This window comes from Somniosus microcephalus, chromosome 25 (genome assembly GCF_052327205.1).
Source record: "Somniosus microcephalus isolate GS21.2 chromosome 25, FLI_Smic_1.0, whole genome shotgun sequence".
In the NCBI taxonomy this organism is placed as follows: domain Eukaryota; kingdom Metazoa; phylum Chordata; class Chondrichthyes; order Squaliformes; family Somniosidae; genus Somniosus; species Somniosus microcephalus.
The window spans coordinates 54276680-54297039 of record NC_141011.1 but is presented as its reverse complement, the minus strand read 5'-3'; the positions used below and the strand labels follow the sequence as shown (position 1 = coordinate 54297039).

The 20360-nt window shown below is 48.8% G+C and overlaps 1 protein-coding gene across 1 annotated transcript in view; it reads right to left on the bottom strand.

Moving 5' to 3' along the window:
* nadka (NAD kinase a) overlaps window positions 1–16459 on the bottom strand; it is a 170113-nt gene extending 153654 nt beyond the window's left edge. The window contains 2 exon segments of the mRNA XM_085967491.1: window positions 16265–16416; window positions 16418–16459. Coding sequence (XP_085823617.1) covers window positions 16265–16416; window positions 16418–16444 — 179 coding nt within the window. The 5' untranslated portion in view covers window positions 16445–16459.
* Between the last annotated feature and the right edge of the window lie 3901 nt (window positions 16460–20360).

Below are 20360 nucleotides of genomic sequence, written 5' to 3'. Positions count from 1 at the left end.
ATATCCAAAAATCTACCGATCTCTGTCTTGTTTAAATTTACAGTTTAAATTCCCCTTTCCCCAGTCTGCCTTAGACTGGACCCAGGCCACAGGACCCTCCCCAAGGAAGGCAAATCCGATCAGGTGTCATCACCAGGTCACTGTTGCAAGGCTCCACTGGAGGTCCAAAGGGACATGTGGTGGCTCCTGTTGGATCTGCCAAAGTCTACAATAGCGGAGATAAAAGTTCCCAGACAGTTCCGGGAATGATAAATTTAGAATGGAAATCCCGCCAAACAATGTGAGCTTTATGTAACGTGGGGTTCACAACATCATTCACAGTGCCAGCTTGTGACCCACCTGCATTTAATTTGGATAATCACAATTCCACTGTGACAATGGGCTGGGGCTACTGTGTGATAAGAGCCACAACAATGATACTGCAAGTTGGACTGTCCAGGCATTTGCAATGCTGGAAAACCCTGATTACATCAAAAGAACAGCACACCCATTGTGCCACTGTGTTCCTTTCCCTGCCCTTCAGATTTTCTTCACACACTTCCTGGTGTTATGCAGCGAATAGGTCCAATTCCCAACCCATATTCAAACCTTTATATTTTTTACACATTTCTTTCCTGAAGATGTTCACCTTCCCCTAATCAGCAAGTGATGCAACTACATAAACCGAGTATTTTGCAGGCAGGGAGTTCACTTGATACAGGAAAAAGAAGAAAAAGAAGAAAAAGAAGAAGAATCTTCTTCTGTCCCTCGGAACCGAGGATGACTTAAAGGATGGAAGATGCCTGTGCGCGAATTCTTTTACCGTGGGGTGGCCGTTGCACACCAGCTACCACATGGAGCTTGACAGAGCAAGGTCTTGGTCCAGTGGCAAGGGGATCCAAGACGATTGAAGACCAGGCTCTGCTACAACGGCCTAGCACACACAAGTGATGCAATTAACCTCAAAACAACTAGAAGACAAACGGTTTACAACTTACACAGAAACTCAATTACAATTGTTTCCTAATTAAAGTTCACACAACTGTCCTGTGACCGATAGGAGGATGTAGAGCACAGTCATCACTTACTTCCTCATCCACCCAGTTTTTTTTGGCTATAACACTGGTTGGCTGATTTCCGATCCCATTTCGTGCATTGTTACTGAAATGGATCCACTGTTCAGACACCAGGTCAGCATCATCTTAAGTCTCAGTTCTTTTTTTTAAAAAAACTTTATTTTTCAGCCACTGTGGTCTTGCTAATTCTCCTTCAGGGGCATTTCTACTCAAGGGTCATTAATATTTTTTTGTTGGCAATTTAAAAACTCACTTTTTTTGGGGTGTTTTCATGGTTTGGTTTTTTAAGCAGACAAAAACTGGGAGGAGATCAGAGGAAAAAAACTACGACTCCAAACAACTTGCTTAAGTTTGGTGAACCATTGTTAAAACACCCGCGAATACCCCATAAAATAACCTGCAATAATACAGGAAATACAGATACCCCATAAAACAACACACGCCGATACCGCTTAAAACCTATACCTGGGAATCCCTGGCCCAAGACCGCACAAAGTGGAGGAGAAGCATCCGGGAAGGCGCCGAACACCTCGAGTCTCTTCGCCGGGAGCAAGCGGAAGCAAAGCACAAACAGCGCAAGGAGCGCACGTCAACCCAGGCACCCCACCCACCCGCTCCTTCAATCACCGTCTGCCCCACCTGTGACAGAGACTGTAGGTCCCGCATTGGACTCATCAGTCACCTGAGAACTCATTTTTAATGCGGAAGCAAGTCATCCTCGGTTCCGAGGGACTGCCTAAGAAGAAGAATACTTGAAAAGGCTTATGGGGGGGGAAGAGCGAAGCGTGGGATTATTTGGATAGCACTTTCAAAGACATGATGGGCCAAATGGTCATCTTGTGTTCTGTACGATTCTATGAAAACAACACACAGCGATATTCCAGAAAACACACTGAACCCATCTCGAGGCAATTCTCAGTGTTGTGCTGCGGGTTCCTGGTGACAAGGCAATGTGTTCCAAGTACCTAAATCTTATCTCACACAGAACACCACTACCAAAATACAGGAGAATTTAATCCACGATATGGATTGAATCTCCAGCTCAGAGGCAACAGTTCTGAAATTGCACCATCAAATCAGGAGTGTGCATCTCTCTTCCCCCCACCCTGAATTTTAAGGAACTGGCTTATTTCAAACATCTGCTTAACTAGCCTCCTCCCTCCTCTCCCCCTTTCCCTGCCTCTGCACCTGCTTAATATCTGTTACATCTCCAACTTTTTCCAGTTCTGACGAAGGGTCCCAGACCTGAAACGTTAACTCTGTTTCTCTCTCCACGGATGCTGCCTGGCCTGCTCAGTGCTTCCAGCATTTTCTGTTTTTATATCCACTTGACTAGGATGGTGATAAAAAGGAGGAAGCAGTTGAATCCATTACATTTACCTAAATACAGGAGGTGGACCAAAAACATTCGCACAAATCATCCAGAAAGCCACATCACTGATGCACAAACTTCGATAAAGGAAGCATTTCCACTGCCTTCGTCATGAATGGAAATAAACAAGTTCTCTTCAATCAATCAAAATGGGCGCTAAATCTTTGGCCAATGTTGGTTCTAAATTAAATCCAAACAATTACAAAGGGATTTGGCTGTGCAAAATTGATTGCAACAGACACGTTGCTCATAACATGTTTGTTTACAAGAATGAATTGAAGCTTGATAAAAATCCATTTACCAGATTTGAGCCATTTACGTAGACTGACTGCAGACTACGCGGCCTTTACAGCCTCACAATCCACAGATCCAGGTATCAGTATCAGTTGTAGTTGGCTTTGCATTCCGTGGACAATTATCACAACTGGATGGTGACAATGTCACCTAACCCTCAAACTATCTGTCTTTAAACACATGGGGCAGGATTTTCATTGGGCCGTGGAGGCGGGATTGGAGGCGTGTGGGGGGTTAAAATCTCGAAATCAGGGGGGCACGAACCCATCCCGCCCCCAACCCGCCTCCATGCCAGTTTCAAAGGAGGCGGATACCCGCCCCGCACTGGAACCCGCCTCCCCGAGGCGGGAAGGGGATTAGTGCCAATTAACTGCTTGTTAACAGGTAGTTAACACAGTTTTTAGCCTAATCCCTATTTTTATTCCTGAAGTGTGGGATTCCCGACGGCTCCAAACCACGCCAAGTTAGCGAGGCGGACCGTCGGGCTGAAGGGCTTGGAGGGGTCGAGATGTCCGGTGTTCAGGTGAGTGATGGGTGCATGAGTGCAGAGGTAAGTGTGTTTGGTGTGTGTAAAGTGTTTAAATAAGTTTTAATTACCTTTATTTACCTTTACAGCCTTCCTTCCTTCAGGTCTCGGGAGTCCCTCATCTCACCGGCACAGAAAGCAGAATGGCCATGAGCTGTCAAAAGTTGCAGCATTCAGCTTTCTGTTCTGGAGAGATCTCTAAGTCAGCCCGAAAGGAAGGAATTAACTAAGAGTACAGATTGTCAGTGTTTGACAGCTTCAAACAGCTGTCAAACGCTGATATTTCATCTGTCAAAAGCTCCTGACAGATGAAATGTCAATCTGTGACGTCACCTGTTGCCGGGTGGCCCTTAATTGGCCTGCTGAGCCCCCTGGGCGGCTCAACAAGGTCAATCAAGTGAAAATCACGTGGGTTGACCACAACTCGATGGAGGCGGGACTACAACCCCGAAAGTTGTAGTCCTGCCTCCTACACGCCTCCAGTATCAAAATCCAGCCCATGGTCTGTGAATGGGTTCAGAAAGCTCGGTCTGAAATGTACAAAACTAGAACATTTTTTTTTGGGGTGGGGGGGGGCCAACCAGACTTTCAATCCTCGCCGCCTTCATTCGGAGATACTACACCTGCCTCTAACTACGGTCAAAGAAATATCGGGATATTTTTAAATCCATCAGTTACTGTAAATGAAAAGCTGGGTTATCTCCCGAATCAGTACATTCACCCGGAAAAATGTGCGTCTCTCATCAATGAAACTGAACTAATTACCTTCGACGGAAGCCAAGTCCGGGGATTAAACTGTCCACATAACTGACAGTGCCAGAATATTATGATAATCAAACGTTTTACAAAGGTCCACCCAGTAATGCAGTGAATACAGTATCAAGAAATAGCTGGGGAGGGAGGTCTCAAACTGACCTGGAACAACAGCACTGATTAATTAAATCTGCCAGTTTTTCAATTAAACTGGTGGTGAAATTCGATTTGTTGACTGTGATGTTGCTTTTCCTGGTTTAGTGTAATTTTCCGGAGGCCAATGTCTGATGTTTTGATTTCCCTGTACACGAGAGAATGATGGTCTGCCCCAGGTGTCCGTGACTCTGAAGCCAGCTGCTAGGATGTATCAGAAGGGTGATGTTCCCTTCCTGGAAGGAAGCACATGGTTTCCACAACGCACCTCGTCACTGTGATACAGCAGAGGTCAGTGTGCGTGCGTGTGTCGTGTGCGGGAGTTTAAGGTGTCAACATGAAGCTACATCTTAGCATTTAATGTTGTGGAGCACTAGAGCCCCAATGTGGTGCTTCCTCCTTACCACCTAGTGAAAATATCCAAGCAATTCCTCAAGTGGCGGAGGGGGTGAACGCACTGCGTGGCGCTGAAGCACACAGACCAAGTCAGTGCTGAGTTAGTCACTCTGAGCCAGAGCAGCCGCTGGGAGCTCCACAATGCAGAAGAACATAAGTAGTAAGAGCAGGAGTCGGCCACACGGCCCCTCGAGCCTGACATGAATCTTGTCATTCATGTGGAAATGACTTATGAAATGATACTGGGCGGCCTGCTGGTGGCGCTGTCCAGGGAGAGTATAAATACTCGGGCATGGGCCCAGCTTGCTCAGGACATTCTTTAACAGGAACTAGTGAAGGACACAACTAGATCTCCATGTTGAAAAACAGTTGATTAAAGCCTTGTTTAATACTTAGGCCAAGTGCCTCATAGTTTTCTTATGTCAGAGCCTGCTCCGCCATTCAATTAGATCATGGCTGATCATCGACCTCTAGCATCTAGCGCTTCCACTCATCATCCTCCTCCAGACACTCCTGCTGCAAAGTGGGTGTCAGGCAAGGTCAAGATTAGGCTTGGCCGTGGAGCAACCTATGGTTGAATAAATGCTGGTACTTATTGCCTGGGCGCAATGTTCCCTGCAAATTTTTTTCGTGCGCTGTCCCTTTAACTTGCTGCGCTGTCCATTCAAGTTTTCGCGCATGCGTCGGTCCTTCCATTTAAAAGCCGGTGAGCGGCCTGCGTGGGATCTCCAGACCGCAGCTTAGCGGGAACGTTGCCTGGGCGTACACATGAAGGACTGAGGCATGGGACACTGGCAGGAAATGCCTTTGACGTATCCTAGCTGTTGATGAATTGCATAATGCCAGTCAGTAGGCTTCTTGCACAATGGGAGCCAGATTTGCACAGGACCTTTTCCTCATTACTAAAACAGATACCCGTTGCAGGAGATGCAGAAATGGTTTGCTCAATACAAAGCTACAGAAGGAGTTTCAAAATCGCATCTGCACGTGGCTATTGCGAAAGATGATCCTATTACCAGGCCTTTCTATTACACAATAACTACATCTAGACACAGTGTTGAAATTCTTACCGTAGATTTATACTGAGCAAATTGTTTTGTATCACCTGCAATCGGCATCTGTACTGTCAGCTGTGGCTCAGTGGGCAGCACTCTCACCTCTGAGTCAGAAGGTCGCGGGTTCAAGTCCCACTCCAGAGACACGAGCACAAAAATCTAGGCCGACACTCCAGTGCAGTGCTGAGGGACTGCTGCACTGTCAGAGGTGCCATCTTTCGAATGAGATGTTAAACCGAGGCCCCATCTGCTCTCTCAGGTGGCTGTAAAAGATCCCATGGCACTATTTCAAAGATGATCAGGGGAGTTCTCCCCGGTGTCCTGGCCAATATTTATCCCTCAATCAACATCACTGAAACAGATGATCTGGTCATTATCACATTGCTGTTTGTGGGACCTTGCTGTGTGCAAATTGGCTGCCGCGTTTCCTACATTACAACAGTGACTACACTTCAAAAAGTACTTCATTGGCTGTAAAGCGCTTTGGGATGTCCTGAGGTTGTGAAAGGCGCTATAGAAATTTAAGTCTTTCTTTATCTATTTAACAGTTCAAGGAAAACAAAAATCTAATTAAGGACATTCCTTACGTTAAAAGCACTGTATAAATTCAAGTTGATGATTCACATCCAGCTCCCATTGTATGAGCAGCTCGCTTGCCTTATGCCAGTCGTCCAGAACTAGATGCATCAAGGGCTTGTTGTGGCGTCCAGTAATAATGCAAAGATTATGCTGGGTGGTTCCACTATCAGTTGGCCATTTTGCTCGTGGGCAGGTAAACAGCACAACTCCCATACACACGACTTCACAATGTCGGAATCCAGATTGCAAAGACAAGCCGAGAAACTGGTTTCCTTTTGGAACTCACAACTGCGGCAGTTCAAAAACCCAAAGGAAGACCCAACTTTTTCTGCACGGTCAAGATGGAAACTCTGCTTAGATAGAAATTAGAACGTACAGGAAACTTTGGTTAATCCGGAGGTTGTAGGTCCGGAATACTCGATCTAACGGCAAAAATCAGGAGTCGTTTTCTGTAAGTTTTTTTAGATCTCCTTTTTTTATTCCCCAGTCAGCCACTGCAAGGTCTGTAGCTATAGCAACAGCTTCAGCTAGAGACGCTTGCAGCTGCAGCCGACTCTTTAGAAGCTGTTGCTAAGCAACAGTGTTTGTTGTCAGATACGGAGATGAAAACCTCCGTATGCTTCAACATTAACTTTGTATGTCCGGCAGTTTTGATAGATCAGCAACACGCCGGTCCCGTCGGTGCCGGATATCACAAAGTTTCCTGTACTTCATTCTGTATCCAAAACATACAATAAACAGGTTGCTGGTAGAGAAGACCATTTCTCTCTAGAAAGTAGAAGAAGCCGGATCGGAATATCTAAATATGGTGCAGGTGGAAATAAATTATGCAATTTAAAGGCAGCTGTGATAACTTGCTAATGATTGAGGTCGACATTTATTGTGAGCTGTTTACCAAGAGAGTTCCATCCCCCCTCCCTCCTTTGTTTCCCCATGGAAACACTTCCGCTTAAGATGCAGCTGGTGTGCAATGTCCTCCCTCCTCCTTGCTAAATTTTTTCTCACTTTTGCATACGCCACCAATATATTAACATTTTAAGTGGAGCCGCAGCCAGATTTTCCAGGAATGGTGAAAAGATGAGACAATATTACTGTTGAAATTCTGGCTCACTCTCAACACTATTTATTTGTGTTCACAGCAAAAGACAGTTTCCATAATCAGACCTGTGTCTCCCATAATCTAAAACTCGCTACATTGTGTGTGGCATGAATGGGTTAGCGTGCTACAGGGCAAATTTATTTAAAAGAATATAATCAGAAGCAAATGAATACAGCAAGTAACGAACAGCACAATTCTGGACGTACACAACACTTAAAATGTTACGAGATTTTTAAAAAAGGTTCAAGATCGCAGTAGATCAAGATCTCCCAAACCCGCGACCTCTACCACCTAGAAGGACAAGGGCAGCAGGCGCATGGGAACACCACCACCTCCAAGTTCCCCTCCAAGTTGCACACCATCCTGACTTGGAAATATATCGGCCGTTCCTTCATCGTCGCTGGGTCAGAATCCTGGAACTCCCTCCCTCACAGCACTGTGGGAGCACCTTCACCACACGGACTGCAGCGGTTCAAGAAGGCGGCTCACCACCACCTTCTCAAGAACAACTAGGGATGGTCAATAAATGCTGGCCTTGCCAACGATGCCCACATCCCAGGAATGAATAAAAAAGATCCACCCAGAATCTTGTAATGTTTTTCGATGAAACATGGACACTCAGCTCAATATCGCAATATGGAAACAGGCAGGCAAAAAGGGAACTGGAAATACAAGGAAATCCATAACTAGTCACCATTCTAGGAACTCTAAGCCAGATTACAACACAATCAGAAGTTTTGGTTCCTCCATTAAACAAAGAGTTTTCATTGGGTCAGCTCTGTCTTTGTCCGCTATCTCAACGGACATTTGATTTGATATCTGGTAAGCTAAAAAGAAAATATAGTTTAAAAGAAATATGGTTTTCCAGTTTGAATGACTGTTGCATTCTGTAAAAGATCGCTCACCTCAGGAAAGGACTGCGATAAAGGGCAAAAGAGTCTCCATGTGTACGAATCATCTCGAACCTTTGTGCTACTAAACAGATTGTCCATCATCACTGCTTCATCTACAATAGGGTAATTAATTCCTTGTAAACATTGCAAAGGGCATTTATGTTTGATTATTGCACTGCTCCAATATTGCATAATCTAAATTCTCAAGCTTTCATGTAAATGAAGACTGGAGTTACGTTAACCCATAAGAGCTCGGATTTGTGGGAGATTCGGTCTACCAAGGAATTGTCTATGTAACTTCCTGTACAGCGTTTACTAGAACTTGACCAATTGCTGCCTCTGGGTCAACCGGGGTAATTGTTCACTCTGGGTCACATAGAAACATAGAAGATAGGAGCAGGAGTCGGCCATTTGGCCCCTCGAGCCTGCTCCGCCATTCAATGAGATCATGGCTGATCATCCAAATTCAGTACCCTGTCCCTGCTTTCTCCCCATATCCCTTGATCCCTTTAGCCTTAAGAAATATATCCAATTCCTTCTTGAATATATTTAATGAATTGGCCTCCACTGCCTTCTGTGGTAGAGAATTCCACAGGTTCACCACTCTCTGGGTGAAGTAATTCCTTCTCATCTCTGTCCTAAATGGCTTACCCCTTATCCTTAGACTGTGACCCCTGGTTCTGGACTCCCCGGCCATCGGCAACATCCTTCCTGCATCTAGTCTGTCTAGTCCTGTTAGAATTTTATAAGTTTCAATGAGATCCCCTCTCATTCTTCTAAACTCCAGCGAGTATAAGCCCAATCTCTCCTCATACGTCATTCCTGCCATCCCAGGTATCAGCCTGGTGAATCTTCGCTGAACTCCTTCTATGGCAAGAACATCCTTCCTCAGATAAGGCGACCAAAACTGCACACAATACTCAAGGTGTGGTCTCACCAAGGCCCTGTACAACTGCAGCAAGACATCCTTGTTCCTGTACTCAAACCCTCTCGCTACGAAGGCCAACATACCATTTGCCTTCTTAACTGCCTGCTGCACCTGTATGCTTACCTTCAGCGACTGGTGCACAAGGACACTAGGTCTGTAAGGACAGATGGTGTAAAATGCAAAGCTTTCGGACGGCAAGGGACGAGGTCCAATTACAGTGAAACAATCGTACTTTAACAGCATGTAGCACTTGTCTCTTACAGCGAGAGCAGAGACTTTGACCCCCGTCACTCTGCGCCAATTCAAACCCTGTCCTAGAGGTGAAAGGTCAGAGATCTGAAGCATGCTGTAAAGGATTAATAATGAACCCATTATTTAAAATCCTACAACTGTAATTTGTTGGTGCATTTCATTAAAACATATACTTTACTGCGATTTTGATCGATTATTATTACCCTCATGTCTCATTTTCTTGTTCAATTAAAAACAACGGAACTTCCAAACGATTCCAGCTGTGTCTTTTGAACAAACTAAGTTTCTATGGTTACCTTTGGTTGCTGGAAGTTCTCTAGTCCAGATTATAGCATTTGTTGCACCCCACTGCCAATCCATTTATTCAGCTATTTCTTGATCAGGCTGACGAGAGACTGGCTCTCATTTGTCTGAATTTGACAGCCTGTCTGACATCAAGTCAACTTCCGACAGCTGAACACACTCTTATCCCCCTCGCCACCACCCTCCTAAAACACTTTGGAAGTTGGAAGAAGCCACCGGTTTCAGCTTCCGCCACTGACGCCATCATCTCCACTCCCTTGGACTGAACCAGAGGTCCCGCATAAGAGATTAGCGTGTAAAGTTAAGGCACATGGGATTGGGGGCAAGGTATTGACTTGGATAGAGAACTGGTTGGCAGACAGAAAGCAAGGAGTTGGAATAAACGGGTCTTTTTCCGAGTGACAGGCAGTGACTAGTGGGGTACCGCAGGGATCGGTCCTTGGACCCCAGCTATTCACAATATATATTAATGATCTAGACAAGGGAACTTGATGTAATATCTCCAAATTTGCAGACGACACAAAGCTGGGTGAGCGTGTGTGCTGTGAGGAGGATATCGAGAAACTCCAGGATGATTTGGACATGTTGGGTGATTGGGCAGAAACATGGCAGATGCAATATAACGTGGATAAATGTGAGGTTATCCACTTTGGTGGCAAAAACAGGAAGGCAGATTATTATCTAAATGGCAATAGATTGGGAGAAGGGGAAGTGCAACAAGACCTGGGTGTCCTTGTGCACCAGTCGCTGAAGGTAAGCATGCAGGTGCAGCAGGCGGTTAAGAAGGCAAATGGTATGTTGGCCTTCGTAGCGAGAGGGTTTGAGTACAGGAACAAGGATGTCTTGCTGCAGTTGTACAGGGCCTTGGTGAGACCACACCTTGAGTATTGTGTGCAGTTTTGGTCGCCTTATCTGAGGAAGGATGTTCTTGCCATGGAAGGAGTTCAGCGAAGATTCACCAGGCTGATACCTGGGATGGCAGGAATGACATATGAGGAGAGATTGGGTCGATTGGGCTTATACTCGCTGGAGTTTAGAAGAATGAGAGGGGATCTCATTGAAACTTATAAAATTCTGACAGGACTGGACAGACTAGATGCAGGGAGGATGTTCCCGATGGTCGGGGAGTCCAGAACCAGGGGTCACAGTCTAATGATAAGGGGTAAGCCATTTAGGACAGAAATGAGGAGGAATTTCTTCACCCAGAGAGTGGTGAACCTGTGGAATTCTGTACCACAGAAGGCGATGGAGGCCAGTTCATTAAATATATTCAAGAAGGAGTTGGATATATTTCTTAAGGCTAAAGGGATCAAGGGATATGGGGAGAAGGCAGGGACCGGGTATTGAATTTGGATGATCAGCCATGATCTCATTGACCTACTCCTGCTCCTATCTTCTATGTTTCTATGTTTCTAACATGAGCCGAGCCACAAACCCCACATTCCCGTCATCACCGGCTGCTTGTTCCACCTCCACTTCACGGCACACCACTGAAACCATGTCCGCCTCACCTCTGTACTTGATTCCTCTAATGTCCTCTTCGACGGCCAGATCCTTCGCCTCCCTCATACACTGCAATGAGCCTGAAACGCAGACCGCCTGTATCCTGTCCAGCACCGTCACACTCGCCCATCTCCCCTGTCCTCATTGACTTACACTGACAACCAGTCATCCAAATTATCACATGCATCTTTAAATCCCTCAATGGCATTGGCCCACTCAATCTTTGCAACCTCCTCTAGCCTTACAACCCCTCTCATGTCCTCTGACTCCGACCTTTTGTACACACCCTCGTCTATTTACCCCAACATTGCTGGTAAAGCCTTCTGGGACCGCGACCCCACTCTGTGAAACTCCTTCCCAAAACCCCTCCACCTCTCCAGCTTTAAAAACCTTCTCAAAACCCGACAGTCCTAATCTTTGCCTCCATGACTTGCCATCCGTTCTCTTATTTTGTTTCCTCCTTTCTCCCTCTATTCCCCCACTCAGCCAGCGTAAAACATTTTGGGATGTTTTTTAGAAAGGAAAGCTGTTGTTGAAGGTGAAGTGAAAAGTGACAACAGTTCAATCACAGATTGGTCTCCATGGCAATGCTCTCTCGCACCTATACTGTCCCCTGCCGTCACTGCATCTCCTTTACTGGTTTCTCTTCGCACATTCGCATGCTCACTCCTGGGATGTCACCCGACTATACCTCCCCGCCCCCACAGTTAACTCCAAGATTGGTGCTACACTTCCTGACTACCTGCACCAGAAAGTCCTGGATGAGATGAAATTTCCTCCATCTTAACACCGGCAAACTGAAGCCACTCACTTTGGCTCCAGCCAGCACCTACCAACCTCTGACCTCAACTCCATCAGCCTCTCTGATTGGCCAATTCTGGAGATGCGCCACCTTGGCACCCTGTTCAAGCTATGTTTAGCTTTCTACCAACACCGGATCCATTGCCAAGACCACTTTCGTACACCTCGGGAATACTGCCTGTTCCTCACCACCTTCAAAGCCCTAATCCACAGTTTTATCACTTCAGGAATTGACTTCTCCAATATTCTTCTCATCAGCCCCCCCAAGCCTGGCACAAACTGTAACTTATTCATAACTCTATGGTCCATACCCTCTCCCGCACAAAGTCCCACCTACCCATCCCTACCAAGCCCCACTGGTTCTCTACACCCACAAATTCATTTCTAAATCCCTCCCTGGCCTCACTCCACCCGGAGTGATATTCTCCAGTCATATATCTCGCACACCCCCCACCTCCAACTCTCTGACACCAGAATACTATCCATTCCTTACTGCCTCCGCTCAACCATCAGCGATCCTCCTTTCAATCATTTGCCACCTCCTCTCCTGTGTTCAGAAACCGCTCTCTCTGACTGTGCCTTCAGATTCCACCCAGAGATTTCGTTCTCCTTTTTCCTGCTCACGTGGACGTTTAGTTTCCATGCCACCTATATTTCTCTCTCAACCAATACCACTAATAAAACTGGGCACTCATCTCATTTCTGCTTGTGGGACATTGCCAGTGCAGAACGGTGTCACATTTGCCAAATCAACAATCATCGCACTACGAAAATAATTAAATGCGTGAAGCACGTGGGAGACGTTTTCAGGATGTGAGGCATTAAATAAACATTTATTTAAAACTGCTTGGAGTTTATCTTGGTTGTATAATGCTAAAATCTTAAAGCAATAGAGCTATTCCTGACAGTTCAGTAGCTTTATTATTGTAATATTAGATTGAAATAAGCTGAAAACTTTTTTTAAAAGCCATCCAGGACCCTGGAATTTTTATGGACTCATCGAAGAAATTAAACGGCACAACTTGTGCCGTGGCTCATTATCAAGAGTGATCCTCGGGTGGAGACCCACGAGCTCGGGCCACCAGTCAAGGCTTTTTCTGCACCTGTTCTCTGCTGGTCTCTGCTGGGAGAGGCCTATGTTTCCCATGCTTCTTCTGTTGGGATCCATGAGAAGGCAGAGCTGGAATGCTGTCAGAGAAGTGAAGCTCGCCTCGCCTCCTGTACACAGCAGTGGCAGCAGGATTACAGAAAGCCTACTGCCAAGAGCAGGTCAATTTAAGAGCGTCCTTTACAAATGTATATTTTCAACTGTTTGGTTGGCATTTCAAGACAGACTGAAAAAAACGTCCTTCAGGTGAGATGTTAAACCCTGCCTGGCTGCTCTGCTGAATATTAAAGATCAGAAGGCACGAATACAAAGGGGTTCTCATGATGTCCCATCAATATTTCTCCTTCAAAGCAACACCACCATAAACAGATGAATTGGTCCTTCATGTCATTTCTGTTGCTGGGACCTTGCTGTGAGCAAAAGCTGCTGCATTTATCGACATTGCTGCTCAAAAAGTAATGCCATTGATTGCGAAGATTATTTTTATTCGTTCATGGGATGTGGGCGTCACTGGCCAGGCCAGCATTTATTGCCCGTCCCTCACTGCCCTCGAGAAGGTGGTGGTGGTGGTGAGCCGCCTTCTTGGACCGCTTGGAGTACTTTGAGACATAGCTGAGTGCCGGATAAATGTAAATCCACTAGTCTGGAATCCTAATGGACTGAGACACATGGTTCAGAATGTGAGTTTTCTGAAATCACAGTTGGTTAGGTTACAGCTGCAATGAGAAATTTAATATAGAATTCTCAATAACCAGGACTGAAAAAGCTGGCGCATTAACTGATGGAGTTTAAGTGACGTCATGTGCCTGTTGTTAGAATCTCTATTATTCCACAGCCCCTCTCTCCAGTACTTTTCCCAATTTTCTAAGATTGAAATGTTTTTGCCAGAGAATTACACAAATCAATGTTGGGATTTCGATAAGCCACTCAACCTTTGCCATGATTAAATTTCAGATTAATTATTCTCTCTCAGCTATTCATAATTCAACAGTAATACAGCTTGTTCCATTATGTCAAAGTCCAACTGGAGTCAAAACACAAAGAGAAGTGGAGTACTAAAGTGCACTGGAGTTATTATCAACACCATTTGATGGAGTTTAGTATCATTATGGCACTGCTGACAAGTCAGAACAACACCACTTTATTGTAAGATGCCTTGAATATGGTCAAAGCAAATGCATTAACATCCCATACATCACCTTCCCACGGCCAACGCTTATACCCAAGCTTTCAACGGTAAAGTAAAATCCATAGTTGACTAAGAGAATGTTTCACTCTTCATTTGCAGAGAACAAACTAACAGATCCTTAAACAGCAGACCTAAGGTGACTCAGAGAAAAACTCCAGCCACAAGGCCTGATCTCAGCTGTAAAGTTCCATGGATGTCGTATTTCCTGGCACTATCTTTTTGCTTTCGTTCATTCAACAGTCTATGCAAACATTGCACTGACGCAGAGGCGCTGTACCCTGCCTTTGACCCACGCACCATTCGCCCTCCTGTGCAGTGTGTGGGAGGGGATACTTTAGTGCATTTTCATAAAAATGACAGTTCGAGGCCTTATCACCATAGAAATAAGTTACTGTCCAGGCCCCAAACAACAGCGTCGCACTACAGACTGCCAGCACTCGCATCACAACCAATTCAAACACTTGCAATTGGGAATATCAACTAAAGAAACCACCTACAATAATCCGGAATTTGAAAACAGCTGCAATAGTTTTCAGAAGTCAATGTAAGGTTTCTCAAATGTCACAAGTGGATAATGATCAATTTCTCAATTGGACTCCACTTAATCTAAAATAAAAACGTACTTTTTTTTGCCTGGTACCAGCCTCCCCATTAATTACCTACTCACTTCTTTAAAAAAGATTAAAATCTCAGAGGCAGGCGCTCTCAACACCCGACACTGAACCTGTGTTCACAGAATCATAGAAATTTACAGCACAGAAGGAGACCATTCGGCCCATCATGTCCGTGCTGGTCGAAAAAGAGCTATCCCACCCTAATCCCACTTTCCAGCTCTTGGTCCGTAGCCCTGTAGGTTACGGCACTTCAAGTGCACATCCAAGTACTGTTTAAATGTGATGAGGGTTTCTGCCTCTACCACCCTTTCAGGCAGTGAGTTCCAGACCCCCACCACCCTCTGGGTGAAAAAAGTTCTCCTCAACTCCCCTCTAATCCTTCTACCAATTACTTTAAATCTATACTTGGACTTTCAAAAGGCTTTCGATAAGGTCCCGCATAAGAGATTAGAATGCAAAGTTAAAGCACATGGGATTGGGGGTAAGGTACTGGCTTGGGTAGAGAACTGGTTGGCAGACAGTAAGCAAAGAGTGGCAGGCAGTGACTAGTGGGGTACCGCAGGGATCGGTGCTAGGACCCCAGTTATTCACATTATATATTAATGATCTAGATGAGGGAACTAGATGTAATGTCTCTAAGTTTGCAGATGACACAAAGCTGGGTGGGTGTGTGTGCTATGAGGAGGATGCAGAGAAACTCCAGTATGATTTGGACAGGTTGGTGTGATTGGGCTTATACTCGCTGGAGTTTAGAAGAATGAGAGGGGATCTCATTGAAACTTATAAATTCTGACAGGACTGGACAGACTAGATGCAGGAAGGATGTTCCCCGATGGCCGGGGAGTCCAGAACCAGGGGTCACAGTCTAAGGATAAGGGGTAAACTATTTAGGACTGAGACTGAGGAGGAATTTCTTCACCCAGAGAGTGGTGAACCTGTGGAATTCTCTACCACACAAGGCAGTTGAGGCCAATTCATTAAATATATTCAAGAAGGAGTTGGATATATTTCTTAAGGCTAAAGGGATCAAGGGATATGGGGAGAAAGCAGGGACAGGGTACTGAGTTTGGATGATCAGCCATGATCTCACTGAATGGCGGAACAGGCGCGAGGAGACGAATGGCCTACTCCTGCTCCTATCTTCTATGTTTCTATATACCCCTGGTTATTGACCCTTCTGCTAAGGGAAATAGGTCCTTCCTATCACTCTATCGAGGCCCCTCATAATTTTATACACCTCAATCGTCTCCCCTCAGCCCCCTCTGACCAAAAGAAAACATTTCCAGCTGATCCAATCTTTCCTCATAGCTAAAATTCTCCAGCCCAGGCAACATCCTCGTAAATCTCCTCTGCACCCTCTCTAGTGCAATCACACCTATCCTGTTGCTTACCTGAACACCTTTCCAGGGATCAATGCAGGGGAAGCAGACAGACTCCTCGGACTTTGCTCTCCCCCGGAGCTTGCCGGGCCCCCACTCAACTCCTCCCCGCAGTAGTGGCAAGAGCCCACGTCCTGCTCGCTGTCCAGTGACTCTGGTCCGCAGAGAGGTTTCCTGTGAACACTCCATCATCGCCTCATCAAGGATTCATGTGAAAGAAAGTCACGACGCCAGAATCTGCCTGTGAAGACAAAGGAGGAGGGGAGGGAAAAATATTTAAGAACAAAATACCAGAAATGCAAGGGTACACCTATCAGGAAAAGAGGAACAGGCTGGGTCTCTTTTCTCTTGGGGCTGAGAGATGATCCAACAGAGGTCTTTAAAATTATGAAAGGTCAGATACAGAGTATTTCCACTTGTGGGGAAGAGCATAACTAGAGGCCATCAATAATAAGATAGTCAACCAAGAAATCCAATAGGGAATTCAGAAGAAACTTCTTTTACCCAGAGAGTGGTGAGAATGTGGAACTCGTTACCACAGGGAGTGGGTGAAGTGAATAGTATCGATGCATTTAGGGGGAGGCTGGACAAGCCTCTGAGGGAGAAGGGAATAGAGGGTTATGTTGATAGAGCGAGATGAGGAAAGACTGGAGGAGGCTCGAGTGGGAACATAAACACCGGCACCGACTGGTTGGGCCGAATGGCCTGTTTCTGTGCCGTATATCCGGTGTAATCCTGTGTAAAGAGCTCAGTGCAGCCAGTCTGATTCTATTTAAAAATAGCATTTTGGGGATTTGTTTCTGCAGCCAATGAGAGCAGGAGCTGCAAGTGTGTTACTGGCGCAAACTTACACGGGTTACAATGTGTCTATTTCAGGAGATCGAGGCCCCGCCCCCGACTCACCATCGCCCCGCAACCCGGTCAGCGCAGCTCACCCCGGCCCCGCGCTCACGACAACCGGCCACCCAGCCGCCCCTCGCCACGGGCACTGATGCCGATCCCAGCACCCGAGCATCGGCCCAGAGCCTCCACCATGCGCACTGCCGCCTCAGTGTCGTATCTACCCGCAATACAGCCCGCGCCAACTTCACTCCCGCTCCGCACCCCCTCACTCTAAAGCTCCACCCTCACCCCCTCACTCTAAGCTCACCCTCACCCTCCTCCCTCCTACTCTCTCCCCTCCCTCATTCTCCCCCCTCATTCTCCCCCCTCATTCTCTCCCTCCCTCCTCATTCTCCTCTCCCTCCTCATTCTCCCTCCCTCTCCCTCCCTCCCTCCCTCATTCTCCCCTACCTGCTCCTCACCTCATTCCCCCCTCCCTCCCTCCCTCATCTCCACCTCCCCCTCCCTCCTCATTCTCCCTCCCTCCCTCCCCCTCCCTCCCTCTCTCTCCTCCCTCATCTCCCTCCCTCCCTCCCTCATTCTCCCCCTCCCTCCCTCATTCTCCCCTCCCTCCCTCATTCTCCCCCTCCCTCCCTCATTCTCCCCTCCCTCCCTCATCTCTCCTCCCTCTCGCTTCTCCCCTCCTCCCTCACCCTCTCTTCTCCCCCTCCCGCCCTCCCTCATTCTCCCCCCTCCCGCCCTCCCTCATTCTCCCCCTCCCGCCCTCCCTCATTCTCCCCGTCCCTCCCTCCTCATTCTCCCCCTCCCTCCCTCCCTCATTCTCCCCTCCCTCCCTCTCATTCTCCCCCTCCCTCCCTCCCTCATTCTCCCCCTCCCTCCCTCCCTCATTCTCCCCCTCCCTCCCTCCCTCATTCTCCCCCTCCCTCCCTCCTCATTCTCCCCCTCCCTCCCTCCCTCATTCTCCCCCTCCCTCCCCCCTCATCCCCCCCCCTCCCTCCCTCATTCTCCCCCCATCTCCCTCCCTCCCTCATTCTCCCCCTCCCTCCCTCCCTCATTCTCCCCCTCCCTCCTCCCTCATTCTCCCCCTCCCTCCCTCCCTCATTTCTCCCTCCTCCCTCCTCATTCTCCCCTCCCTCCCTCCCTCATTCTCCCCCTCCCTCCCTCCCTCCCTCATTCTCCCCCTCCCTCTCCCTCCTCATGTCTCGCCCCTCCCTCCCTCCCTCATTCTCCCCCTCCCTCCCTCCCTCATTCTCCCCCTCCTCCCTCCCTCATTCTCCCCCTCCCTCCCTCCCTCATTCTCCCCCCTCCCTCCCTCCCTCATTCTCCCCCTCCCTACCTCCCTCATTCTCCCCTCCCTACCTCCCTCATTCTCCCCTACCTCCCTCATTCTCCCCTCCTCCTCATTCTCCCCTCCCTCCCTCCCTCATTCTCCCGTCCCTCCCTCCCTCATTCTCCCCTCCCTCCCTCCCTCATTCTCCCCCTCCCTCCCTCCCTCCTTCTCTCCCCCTCCCTCCCTCCTCATTCTCCCCCTCCCTCCCTCCCTCATTCTCCCCTCCCTCCTCCCTCTTCTCCCCTCCCTCCTCCCTCATCTCCTCCCTCCCTACCTCCTCATTCTCCCCCTCCCTCCTCCCTCATTCTCCCCCTCGCCTCCCTCCCTCATTCTCCCCTCCCTCCCTCCCTCATTCTCCCTCCCTCCCCTCCCTCCCTCATTCTCCCCCTCCCTCCCCTCCCTCATTCTCCCCCTCCCTCCCTCCCTCATTCTCCCCCTCCCTCCCTCCCTCATTCTCCCCCTCCCTCCCCTCCCTCATTCTCCCCTCCCTCCCTCCCTCATTCTCCCCCTCCCTCCCTCATTCTCCCCCCTCCCTCCCTCATTCTCCCCTCCCTCCCTCATCTCTCCCCTCCCTCCCTCATTCTCCCCTCCCTCCCTCATTCTCCCCCTCCCTCCTCATTCTCACCCCTCCCTCTCCCTCATTCTCCCCATCCCCTCCCTCATTCTCCCCCTCCCTCCCTCATTCTCCCCCTCCCTCCCTCATTCTCCCCCTCCCTCCCTCATTCTCCCCCTCCCTCCCTCATTCTCCCCCTCCCTCCCTCATTCTCCCCCTCCCCTCCCTCATTCTCCCCCTCCCTCCCTCATTCTCCCCCTCCCTCCCTCATTCTCCCCCTCCTCCCTCCCTCATTCTCCCCCTCCCTCCCTCATTCTCCCCTCCCTCCCTCCCTCATTCTCCCCCTCCCATCCGTCATTTCTCCCCCTCCCTCCTCTCATCTCTCCCCCTACCTCCCCTCCCCCTCATTCTCCCCCTCCCTCCCTCATTCTCCCCCTCCCTCCCTCATTCTCCTCCCTCCCTCCTCATTCTCCCCCTCCCTCCCTCATTCTCCCCCTCCTCCCTCATTCTCCCCCTCCCTCCCTCATTCTCCCCCTCCCTCCCTCATCTCCCCTCCTCCTCATTCTCCCTCCCTCCCTCATTCTCCCCCTCCCTCCCTCATTCTCCCCTCCCTCCCTCATTCTCCCCCTCCCTCCCTCATTCTCCCCTCCTCCTCATTCTCCCCCTCCCTCCCTCATTCTCCCCCTCCCTCCCTCATTCTCCCCCTCCCTCCCTCATTCTCCCCCTCCCTCCCTCATTCTCCCCTCCCCCCTCCCTCATTCTCCCCCTCCCTCCCTCCCTCATTCTCCCCCCTCCCTCATCTCCCCCTCCCTCCCTCCCTCATTCTCCCCCTCCCTCCCTCCCTCATTCTCCCCCTCCCTCCCTCCCTCATTCTCCCCCTCCCTCCCTCCCTCATTCTCCCCTCCCTCCCTCCTCATCTCCCCCTCCCTCCCTCCCTCATTCTCCCCTCCCTCCCCTCATTCTCCCCTCCCTCCCTCATTCTCCCCTCACTCCCTCCCTCATTCTCCCCCTCCCTCCCTCATTCTCCCCCTCCCTCCCTCATTCTCCCCCTCCCTCCTCCTCATTCTCCCCCTCCCTCCTCCCTCATTCTCCCCCTCCTCCCTCATCTCCCTCCCCCCTCCCTCCCTCATTCCCCTCCCCTCCCCCCTCCCCCTCCCTCATTCTCCCCCCCTCCCTCCCTCATTCCCCCCCTCCCTCCCTCATTCCCCCCCTCCCTCCCTCATTCCCCCCTCCCTCCCTCATTCCCCCCCCCTCCCTCATTCCCCCTATCCCTCCCTCATTCCCCCCTCCTCCCTCATTCCCCCCCCTCCCTCCCTCATTCCCCCCCTCCCTCATCCCTCATCCCCCCTCCCTCCCTCATTCCCCCCCTCCCTCATTCCCCC